General features: G+C 37.2%; 1 protein-coding gene across 1 annotated transcript; it reads right to left on the bottom strand.

The window, feature by feature from the left end:
• Window positions 1-1283: 1283 nt before the first annotated feature.
• On the bottom strand, window positions 1284-7706 carry LOC139144651 (VWFA and cache domain-containing protein 1-like). Its single transcript, XM_070715366.1, has 5 exons — window positions 7701-7706; window positions 7174-7236; window positions 6482-6637; window positions 5977-6185; window positions 1284-1438 (listed from the first exon to the last, which is right to left on the bottom strand). Exons 1-5 carry the CDS (start codon window positions 7704-7706, stop codon window positions 1300-1302), a joined length of 573 nt encoding a protein of 190 aa, XP_070571467.1. The 3' UTR covers window positions 1284-1299.
• Between the last annotated feature and the right edge of the window lie 4002 nt (window positions 7707-11708).

Genomic DNA, 11708 nt, shown 5'->3' with positions numbered 1-11708 from the left:
TTACGGGAAATTTTAGAGTAAGATACGGCAAACGTAACTTGCCGAACGATCAAATTTCAGTGTTCACTGGGCGGGGCACACAAGCGCTCAGTCAGTCTCTGTTATCAATAGGGTGTAGGACACACAAGCACAGAATAAACTGCATGTGAAAGTGACTTTCTATTGTAAACAGGGAATGTAAAGTGACAAAAACTACTGGCAAAAACGTCTCTGAAAATGTTAAGTGTTTAATTGGCTCCGCTGCGCCCGCAGTTACGTGTGTTTCGATGTATGATGGCCGCCGTGGTAGGTCCGTGTATCCATGGAGCTAGAAACTGACGTCGCCCGTTGTCATTTTTGCTTCGCTGATAAACAAACTGCTCTTGCGGGTAATAAAAATCATCCTCACACAATAATAAGTGCGTGCAATTTTCTTTGTCGTAGTTTTTAATCGGTAATATCATGCATTTTACTATGACTAGCATCGAACCAATGTGAAATGAAATCGTGTAGACATGTTTTGTGTTTACAAACAAAAATAGTTCCGGGTCAAAATTGGTATATACTCATTAACATAAAGGAATAGGCATAATGTTTTGGGTATTGCACTGAAGTGCAAATACCGGTAGTACGCGCGCGCTTCGATGCGAGTAAAGTGTTGTACATATGTAATAATACGTATACCTGGTGCTGTAATTTTTTATATGTCAAGTACAAAAACAGTGCATACATTAAGCTGAGCGCCAATGCTAAGTAGATTGTATGGTGTCATTTGAGTTTCCTTAGCATTCTCTGCATGACCATACTATCCAGGATTACTAGGCAAGTTGTAGAATTATAGGTCACGATTTCAGATTTTATTTGACATTAAAATCGTTTATATCGTGTACACGAGGTCCGGTCAAACTACAAATGTAAAATTGCATCATAATAAGGGTATCAAAAGTGCCTAGCGTGAAAATAGCCAAAATTAAATTAATATAATTAATAATAAGGAGGCTTGTTATTGCAACGTGTAATTTGGGCATTTATTTTCAATTCATAATTTTTGAAACTTTCTTTGAAAAAAATAATAACTCAGGCATTATTCTTCTCCATTTTTAAACCCCAGAAGAAGGATAACTCCATCATGAAACTATGAACTTTTCCTCTCATGGAAATAAAACATTTGTTGGGAAGATGAAAGGGTATACATATCGTAATGGCATCAATATGTCGTACGTTTTTTGCATCAGTTTGATTAAGTACGTTAAGAATTCTCCATTTTTGCTGTCATTTCTGGGATTCGTGTTTGTTACCTTGTCAACAGGGTTCGTAGTATCAAGGACTGTTATCGCTTGCATCAATTGCAACTTGCATTAACGTCTTGCTTCCATAATGTTCATTCATCGATCCACTTTTATCGATTACGATGACTAAACTCTTGGGTTCTGGCGTAGCAGCCTCCACGTACCATGGCCTATGAAAAGCAAAGTAAAATACAGAACCTGCCAAGTGTTAACATTGACCAAGATTGTAAAATTAACGACAGTATCCTCCCTTCATAGGATATGAAGGCGGGGATAAACTCTAAACATTATTGAAAACGATCGTAGACCCCTGGCTGTAGCGACTACAGTCATACAAAATGTAGTGAATACTAAGTACTGAAAATGCTTTGATTTAATAAATAGTTTCATTAAGGCTGCATTCACAAAAAACGGTTAGGGGGGCTGGAGAAATTCAGGGGGGATTCAAAAATTTTGGGGGTAGTAGAGGAAGGAACTTGAAAATTTTGCTCTTCCTGTAGGGGGGACTTGAAAATTTTTGGTTCCCTTTTGTGCTTTTCATTTTCCAATTCCAAGTTTTTGTAGGTAATTCAATGAAAAAATGAATACCATTTTTATGTCATCAAAATTTTGTAATGTTAGTAATAATTAACAAAATCTAGAACCATTTTGTCACGTTTCATGACTTTTATATCGAAAAAATCTAAACGTGTGATTTGTCTAAAAAAACAAACCCGAGCCCAGTAACAGGGCAGAAGCTGCAACTGTAATGATTTCTGCAATATTTCCATGCAATATAACAACTACAGTTTCTTGCTATCTCCCTACAGCATGCTCAAACACACAATATTTAGTTTGTCGACAAAGCCTGTAAATACATAAATATGTATTTAGTGATAATTTAATTGGAGGCCAGACTGACAATCAGTTGTCAGTGATACAAATGCATGGTACACATACATAAGCTGTGATAGAAAGCTGAATACTAGATAATTCAACATGCTGTTGGGAGTAGAACAAGAACGCAGTTGTAAAACTGAACAAAAATATTGCCAAAATTATCAAAGTTAATACAGCTACTGCCTATGGGTAGTGTCACTATCATTAATGCTCTGCTACTGCAGTGTCACTGTCAGTTGCATACCTAAAAGTGACAGAGATAGCTCTGACTCTGCTGTACATGGTAGTTGAAGAAGAGTTTGGGTCAAATGACTCACGTGACAGTGAAACATACTTGTTCACAAGATCAGGCCAGAGAGCAACACATGGAAGAACATATAGAATTTTTTGAATTCTGGCGTATTAGAATAATCAAACATTAAAGAAAAAAGATGGGGTCACCATGCTTGATTTTCTAAATTTTCATATTCTTATTATAAAATGATACAGAAGTAAAACATGGAACAGTAAAGACTAAAAGAAAAAATATGTGACCAAATTGTATTATTTATTTTTTAACCAAATTTGCAATTATTACACACCAAAATTTCAGAGATTAAAACGTTTATTTGATGGAATATTTTAACCTTCCAGTATTGTCAATTTTTGAGTAGCATCTAATTGATATACTGGTATGTCTAGTAGTTTTGAAACAAATTGAATTATTTATTTTTTAACCAAATTTGCAATTATTACACCCAAAATTTCAGAGATTAAAACGTTTATTTGATGGAATATTTTAACCTTCCAGTATTGTCAATTTTTGAGTAGCATCTAATTGATATACTGGTATGTCTAGCAGTTTTGAAACAAATTTTTGGTAGGCCACTGTGCAATATGGCAATTAGCCAGAATTCACAGTTTGCCTACTCTCTCATGATTGTCATTTTGTGTGCTCTTCGGCATAAGCAATTGACCTGGCCGGAGTTGGGTTAACTCAAGTTGGCTTTAAGACCAATAAATCTAAAAAAATCACTGATGCATTTAAAGAACTTGCCTTGGGAATATGACTTACAAAGTGCTAATACAGGTAGTGTTGAACACCTGTGAGCAGAACGGCGCAATACATGTTTATTTTTTCTGCGCTGACATCCTTTACAAATAAGTATGCAGGCCTGTGATAGTTGGGGGGGATTTGAAAAATGTTGACCATATAGAGGGGGGCATTTAAAAATGTTTTAGGGTACTTAGGGGGATCTGAAAAAAATAAGATTTCAATCGAGATTTCTCAACCCCCCCCCCCCATCGTTATTTGTGAACGCAGCCTAACTTGATATGCAGTCTGTACCATAATGATGAGCCCCTACTTTTTTTTTCTCAGACGGAAGGTTAAAGGGGAACTTACCTTGAAATTAATGTTGAATTTTAAAATTTAGTGATATGATCATTGAAAGGCTTTCGAGTAGATTTCACTTACTTTCACTCGCTGGATAATAAACAGCAGTGTATTAAAAAACCGGAAGTGACGTGAAAACTTCGTCATTGAAGCAGTCGACGCATGTAAGCTTTTCCACTAGCTGAAAATGGCTACAGAACATAGGAGTCAAGCACTTGGCGTCGACGTTCCAAGATTACTGGGTATTTGGGTTGGATGGCAAAACTGTCCAACCCAAATACCCTGGCAAAACCTCGAGCTGCAGTACTGTAGTACTGTCAAACCCGTGCATGGTGCGTCACCAGTCGCTGTGAAATCATGCCGAGCTATACACCTAGGGTTGAAAGGCATGATCGATCGGCGAAAAGAATTAGAACTTCGTCATCAGAGCAAGAAAAGTCACTTTCCGAACTCGAGTCGCTGTCACTTTCTGACGATGTGGATCGTCGATTCAGTGTCGATTGTTCATTCGGGTTCGAAGTTATGGTCTTCGTCATTATGATTTTCAGTCGAGCGCTGAGATTTGCGCACCGCGTCCTTGACGTAGCAGAGCTTGGCTAAGCTGTTGAAACGCAACTGTCTGTGGTGGGGTCAGCTACGTCTATGCGGGTTATCCAAAGGTCAACCTGCCATGGACAGTCTTCAGTTAGGGGCGGGGTTGACCTTTTGATGACCCGCATAGACGTAGCCCTGTGTAAGATGTGTTCCCGGCGTTATACGGTCTCCCACCACAGCCCTGCTGACTGCCATAGACAAATCTTCCCTTGGTTTCAGCACAAGATTCTTCTTGCTATGGTTTATTTTATTTAATAAGTTTGACTATGATATGTATTTCTATAAAGATTCATACTACCTGCACTACATTGTAAATATAATAGTTGAGTTTTTATACTTGTGACGAATGGAAAGTCAAAATTTATGGGATTGACCTATGATGTGTTTTTTCTGTTTGTTTTATTTTCGCTAGCTGGCTGGCTGGTAGACTTTCAAAAATCCATGGACGGCAAACAAAGAATTTTCTTTAAATGGCCTAAAGCTGTATGTTGCCAGGAGTAAACCATTGCCGATTGGAGGAGAGGTTTGCATTCCTCTGATGGTACTTACGTCGGAACATAATCGGCTTGAAGATTATAACATTTTTCATTGTTTCACTCAAAATTTTACAGTGCTGAGAACACATTCAAGTTAAATGAACAAAAGTAACTATTTATAATTTTTAAATGATTAATAATACCTTAAGGCCATATTTTTCGTACTTAATTGTCTACATGAGCTTTAGACCAAAAATTACAAAGTTTCAAAGAGAGGTCCTGTACGGTCAACCCCATAGAAAATGTACCCTCCATTTCTTCTCGCAGTGAGGTCACCAGCCGATCGGGCGGGACTTAGTACCCGTTTACCTGATGTGCAAGCCTTGCTAATTTGCAGCGTTTTTCAATCAGGGTCATCCCCAACAGCAGTAGTATGCCTCAAAATTGACAAAATTTCATATTTTGCCCTTTATTCACACACGGAAATTCGCTCCATTTCTGTAGACGATCGCGTGCCTAGTGACACGGTTGACCTTATTTGGGCTTATATAGACAATGGGGTACGTTTAACTTGCATAGTTTGGCAACAATCTCTTTAGACCAAAAATTACAAGTTTTGAAATATGAGTTTGTGTCAAATCAAGTATTTTAGCTACCTGATCGACAAGTGATAAAATTATATAAAATATGTATATTGCCAAGAAATTATTCGACAATATTCTTCAGACTAAAGTCGACACTTACGATCTGAAAAACAGTGAAAAAAAAAATAAAATATATATATATATATATATATATATATATATATATATATATAATATATATAGTTTATGAGAAAACCACGTCTTTATTTTGGCAATATTTTTGGCTTTTGTTTACTTTAATGACGCCACAGAAAGACGCCATTTTTGCCGATATTACCGTCATGCAATGGTTACAGGAAAACCCGGTCGGGTTTTAATCCGCGAGTAAAAGTGAGTGAAACCGACGCTATTTTGCTTATTTTTAAGTAATAATTACTCAATTACCTAAGAAAGGCTTGGTAACTTTCCCCTCTAACCTTTATTGATTAGAAAATATATCAACATCTTTTGAGTTACCGGTATACGCAAAGAGAAGAAAATATTCATTAAACTGATTCCCTTTTCACCGTCCGGTGTCAGTGGTATTTTGAAGGGCAGCGTTTCCGCTCACCTAGGTCACTTGGAATTACGTAACGCTTCCGCGAGGAAGGAAAAGAAATGTTTGCAGTTCTTAAAGATTATGTTTTACAGTCAGCTTGCCAGCTAATTTTCATTGCAAACAATAAAACCGTCTCAAAGAGGCACAAACAGTTCCACAATATTGAAACAGAGTGCGTGGTGTAAAATGTATGATGTCTTACCTGTATCTGTGATCATACTCTGTACACGTTGATACTGATGTCGATGGGTACACTGTGAAAATTCCTTGCTCGCTGCCAAAGTATTGCCATTTAATATAGGGTGTAGTTTCGTAATTCCGTTTCATGACTTCAAGGACAGAGAGCGATAGATGTATCGGTTTTTCATCGGCGAATTTTCCAACCCTAATACAGGCTTTATCTAAATTGAGCTTTACGGTATGAAAAGTGAATTTTTATTAGAAATATTCGAAACATATTATATTTAACCTTACAAAAGGATTCGTTGAATTGTACATGATTTGAATGAAATGATAATCTACCAAATTAAGAATATTTTATACAGACTACTACTATCTGAGAAAGTGTATCGTGGTTAGCCGTAAGACATTGGTGACAAATCGATTTTGCCAGATCGAGTTCTATGATTTCAACCATTAGTCATATCCGCAAATTACTTTTTCAGACAGAGACTAAAACAGCGACCTGAACAGCATATTTCGCTCACCTCTGTTCTAAACCTGCTATTGTACTCGACATCAGACAATTCACAGCAGGGGTCAAAGGTTGCTTCCGTGTTATCTATGGAACTTTCAACGGCTTGTTTAAGATCCCTTAAAGCAGCTTCAAGCGACTTGAACTTGATATTCAATGAGTTTTGCAGCTAAAATTACAAACAATGATATAAAAATAACAAGGAATCATCTACGGAAATGTAGTTATGGTCTGTCAGCGGACCAGCTGAGGATTCTTATTTACATATTTACTTCTCTATAAGGAAGAAACGTGTACAAGAAGGTTTAGTTGGGTATATATGATAGCTCTGGACACTCATCTTAGCATTGAAGAGGTGCTCTCAGATTTGATCGACGATGTCATTTGATCTTCAGGCATGACACGTCCATCATTGAAATGATGAGTGACTGCATTCTTAGCTTGTAATCGTGGCAGTCACGGTGATTTTGATAGAGTTGCTGGTTTAATTCGATTTGTCACGTGTCAGCAATTATAGTGGAGGGCATAGTTATCCATTTCGATCAGGTGGACCACCCGTGACCGCTTGTCAGGCTCAAGGCGGTCTGTTGGTGCATTTCCTATTTCCCGTTTCATTGATCTAGTAATTTTTGCCACATTGAATAATTCAAGTATTTTACGAGTTGTAATTCATATCAATCGCAGAAATAAGAAGATGACGCTTACCCTTTCCACGACTGCCTTGCCGTCTATAGGGCTCTTCTCAAAAATCAAAGATTCAAAGTATTCCTAAAAGAATAACATATATTGAAACAGGACAAACTTTGAAAGTGAATACAAATCTAATTAAACGCAGATACTGGAATAAATGAACTCTTCGTTAATAATCTATACCTGTTCTCCAATGAAGACGTAATTTCTGCATTGCCTCCGCCCCAAAAGTGGTGTTAAGATTTGAACGTTTGCTGAAAGGACTCTCACACTGAGTAAGCGTTCTGAAAGGGTTCTCATCTTCAAAACTATTTGTTATCAAATGTGTGGGGTTTTTGCATGATGTTACCCTCACATTCTTCCGTCTATTACTGAGACAATGTCCAGCGAGAGATCGCGCAAATTCTCAAATAATTCCGATAAATATATTCTATGGCAAACAACATAACAGTGATCTTATCTGTGCTGACTATCTAACCATTGGCATTTCCGTTTCATTACAGACCACTTTGAATAGCTAGACTAAGTATTATTTTTCTTACCTGCATCGCTTGTACACCGAGCCCTCTATTGGCAACTTTGACAATTCTTCAAAGATCATATTTGTATCAAGAGTAATGGAAGTTCCACAAGTAACCATGGTTACCAAAAGGCATAACTGCAAGAATGACTGAAAACCTCTCATAGTGGTATTTACTAATTCAATTGTTAACTATTTTCATGGGAGACGTCCAGAGTATCTATAGGTAAAAAAATTACAGCATATAATTGGTTTATGAAGACTCTTATGATAAAAACTAAATCAAATATGTAATAAAATGATAGAATTTAGCCATTTTGAAGTCAGAAGGATATCATACGATTTACATTAAAATGAAAAGAAATGATGTCAAGCTTTTTATCCACTAACTGTCTGTTGTTTATTTTTATTCATTTTTCTTTTATAGATTTCTCGTTCGTGCGTGTAAGTTTTCTCATTCACCACTTTAATTGCCCAGTGTTGGGATGAATAAAGTATTGATTGATTGATTGATTGATTGATTGATTGATTGATTGATTGATTGATTAAAGGCTTTTAATAATCTATCGAAGGTACTTTTGACAATTCTGTCTCTTAATATACGTGTTAAACTATTATGTGGCATAAAAACACTAAATCTAGTGGTTTTCACTTACGATAACACTATTGTTAGAACCGTTTAGTTCGAAGGCTTTCCACAAGTTTTATTATCGAGAAAATCATGAACCTAATTGAAAATGTGGCTTTGACCGGTGAACTACCTGGACAAAGTGTCAAATCAATTGCTTCTGTACGACAATAAGGTGTTCGATCTCTTGAGGTCCATTTTAATTATGGAAAGTTGCAAGATATCGTGAAAACGTGACCTTGACAAAAAAGGAGATGGTTGATCCAAAAAACATTTCATCGAACCTTATCTCCATCTTGGACGACAGAGGGTAGTGTTGGCAGTTACTCGTCAAACTGGTTCACTGATACGTCAGGTGTGCCCCAAGGTTCACCCTTAGGGCCACTACTCTTTGTGATGTTTATCAACGATATTTCACTGTTAGACATTACTGCCAAGCTGAGCTTGTTTGCCGATGATGCAAAGACTTATCGTACCATCATATCCTTCCCTGACTGTGTCATATTACAGCAAGACCTTGACAAATTTGTTCAATGGTGTAACAACTGGAAGCTGTCACCTAATATCAGTAAATGTAGATTTTTCAGTTTTACACTAAGAAGAGCACCATTTCCTCTTTTGATTACTCCATCAATATTATGGTACTTCCTCTTCAAGGGGTCTTTGTTATCAAGGATCTCAGCATTTACCTTTCTCCCAATCTTAATTATGCCTTTCACGTCAATAACATTGTTTCAAGAGCCTTCACATCTCTTGTATTTATTAAGCTTTTTGCCAGCCATTCAATGCCATATCAACAACTACTTCTTTGTATTTTGTTTATGTTAGATCTATTTTAGAGTACGGCTCTGTTGTGTGGTCACCCCACCAGCAGTGCCCTTCAGGCAAAATTGAGCGAGTGCAAATTAAGTTTGTTAAGTACATTTGTCTAGTACTCGATGTTCACTGCAGCAAATCCAGATACCCAATTTGTTGTAGAATTCTGAACATCCCTAAGTTATACAATAGAAGACTTACCCTTGATATGTGCTTTTTATACAAAATAATCCTTTCACATTATGATTCACCAAATATTTTAAATCAAATCTGTTTTACGCTCCCGGCAGAGATTTACGAAAGAAACCCCTTTTAAAACCAGACTTGTGTTCTGTTAATTGCAGAAAATTCTCTACAGTGCCCAGATGCATGTCTTTTTTCAACGACACCTCTTCAAATGTAATATAGACATTTTTTCCACACTGTGTAGTTTTAAAACTGTTTTATTCAGTCATTTTGAGAGTACTGTTTTTTGATTTGTGTTTTCGTCAATCTCATATGACGTGTTATTTTTTGTGGTTGTCCTGTATATTTGTCTTTGATGCTGTTATTTTTCGGTTTCGCAGATCTGTTAGTGGGCTTGCCCGTTGATCTGCTTTAAATAAAAAGGTAAATAAATAAATATAACAGAAGAGCTGTCGTACTTGGGCTTTATCCTATACTTAGAACAGTAAAGTGGTCGTTTTCGCTCTTATTTTCCATTTACATGCGTACATTTCATAGGTACACAATTTTGAATGGCAATGGTTTGTGAAAATATGGTGAAAATTAAACAGGACAGATGTCAAGTACACTGATGAGCACACCTTACCCCCTGTTGATGAGGAGGGTGAATGTGTACATGTTCTAACGTGCAAAGGAGTCTTCTAACAAAATCATTGCAAATTCTCAGACAATTTATCTTTTCATTTCCATGGAAATTTCGAATTTAGTCTTAAAAGAAGTTTGTAGAGTAGCTGTCCATGTATACAGCGTTCGATCGACACATTATTCATTCACAGCTCAATTTTACTTGCCGGCTTTTAATTCCTTGTGTTACCCTTGCTTTCTTTCGGTGAGGTTGACAGGCTGGCTGTGTAGGAGCAAACTCAACAAGGTCAATCACCAAAATGGTTCGTGTGAGTTGGGTCGTGGAATTTGTGGCAAAGGCTGTTGCGTTGAGGGTAGAGGTATACCAAGATGAGTGTAGGGACAAATGACACTGATACTTTAGCATTCCATACAGGGTATACGTTTCTGGAGAAAACGGGTGTCGCTTCGCCTGCCAAAAGTCACTCCAGGCGTAGTTCAAAAGTTAGTACACAACGTTGAAGGAGTATTTATATGAGGACAGCGTGAACAACAATATTCAGGTTATAAACAAACGTGAGAAACAATATCGACTTTGAACGACGAGGGCGTTGTCTAACAAACAACAGTCACGTTGAGTTGCTTCCAAAATCAAACAAGATGAGTTTCAAACATCAATGAGAATAACTATCAGAGTGTTCGCAACGATTCTGCATCAATCTAGAAAGTATCGTCCATCTGAGTAGCCTGTTTCATGGGTATAAAGTTGGAAAAACATGTCTCGGTGATAACCCATCGCATTAACGTGATTCGCTACATATGAGTTCAACTGGGAAATCAGTTTGTCGATAATGCTCAGAGTTCCTTTCAACGCGAAGTAAAGCTCGAAAACAAAGCGGTGATCAGTTCTGTGAATAACAAATCACTTACACTGCCGAGTAATCATGCTCGTAAAATGACCCGTCCTCAGCTCAGACGTTGGCCTAGAGTTATGCGTAACTTTATCAAATCGAGTCCGATTTTCGTGCAACTTGCATCGATCGAATCGTACTTACAACGACTTTCAATACGTGAAGCATCAGCATTGAGAAACTTGTGCGAGCATCCCTAGTCGCTGGATCTCGGCAATCAGTGTCTCAAAAAGGTGGTCGATTCGGTCATCAACAACGCTTCGTTCAAGTACAGCAAATTTGACATTCAAAAGTGTTTTTGTTCCGATTAGGCTCACGGAAAACATACTCAATAAATAAACTCATACTGTGATTCCCTTAAAATCAAACGAAAAGATGGAGGAAAGCCACGCAGGCATAAATTTTAAATTGTTCAACGTTGTATTTCCTAAAAAAATGCTTTGCCTTAATAAAATACAATTGACACATTCTATAGAGACGTAAAGTGTTAATGTTTTCTTTGTAATGTTATGTTTTCTACTAGATTTCAATTCCCCTGTTTTGACAATCTTCTGTCCACACGGCCTGAAACAAATAGCCATTGCCCCATCATCGATACACACTGCTACATAAGTTTACACTTGCGTTCGATTAGGGACCGTCTCAGATTGTAGCAGAAGTTCAAGAAACGATATTCCTTCGTTTAGATCAAAACCCCCTCCCCCTCCCCCTAAACGAAACTTAAAAAGTGCGAAATGTTCATGTCTGCCTGATTGTACAATGTTGCATTTTGCTATAGCTACTAAAGACGTATTCCCCTTGCCACATTACAATTAAAGTAATCGATCAGATTTGAGTACTAACAGGGCATTTTACGGCATAAAAATTTCATTTCATTTTATTTTAC

This window comes from Ptychodera flava, chromosome 1 (assembly GCF_041260155.1).
Source record: "Ptychodera flava strain L36383 chromosome 1, AS_Pfla_20210202, whole genome shotgun sequence".
NCBI lineage: Eukaryota > Metazoa > Hemichordata > Enteropneusta > Ptychoderidae > Ptychodera > Ptychodera flava.
Note: the sequence above shows the minus strand (reverse complement) of the source record. Positions and strands in the feature narration are given on the sequence as shown.

What these genes read in the sequence shown, in the direction of transcription:
- LOC139144651 (XM_070715366.1), bottom strand. An exon ending in ATAGCAGGTTTAGAACAGAG is followed by an intron (nt 6,186 to 6,481) that starts GTGAGCGAAATA and finishes CATACCGTAAAG; the next exon opens with CTCAATTTAGATAAAGCCTG. An exon ending in GAGTATGATCACAGATACAG is followed by an intron (nt 1,439 to 5,976) that starts GTAAGACATCAT and finishes TGCTTTTCATAG; the next exon opens with GCCATGGTACGTGGAGGCTG.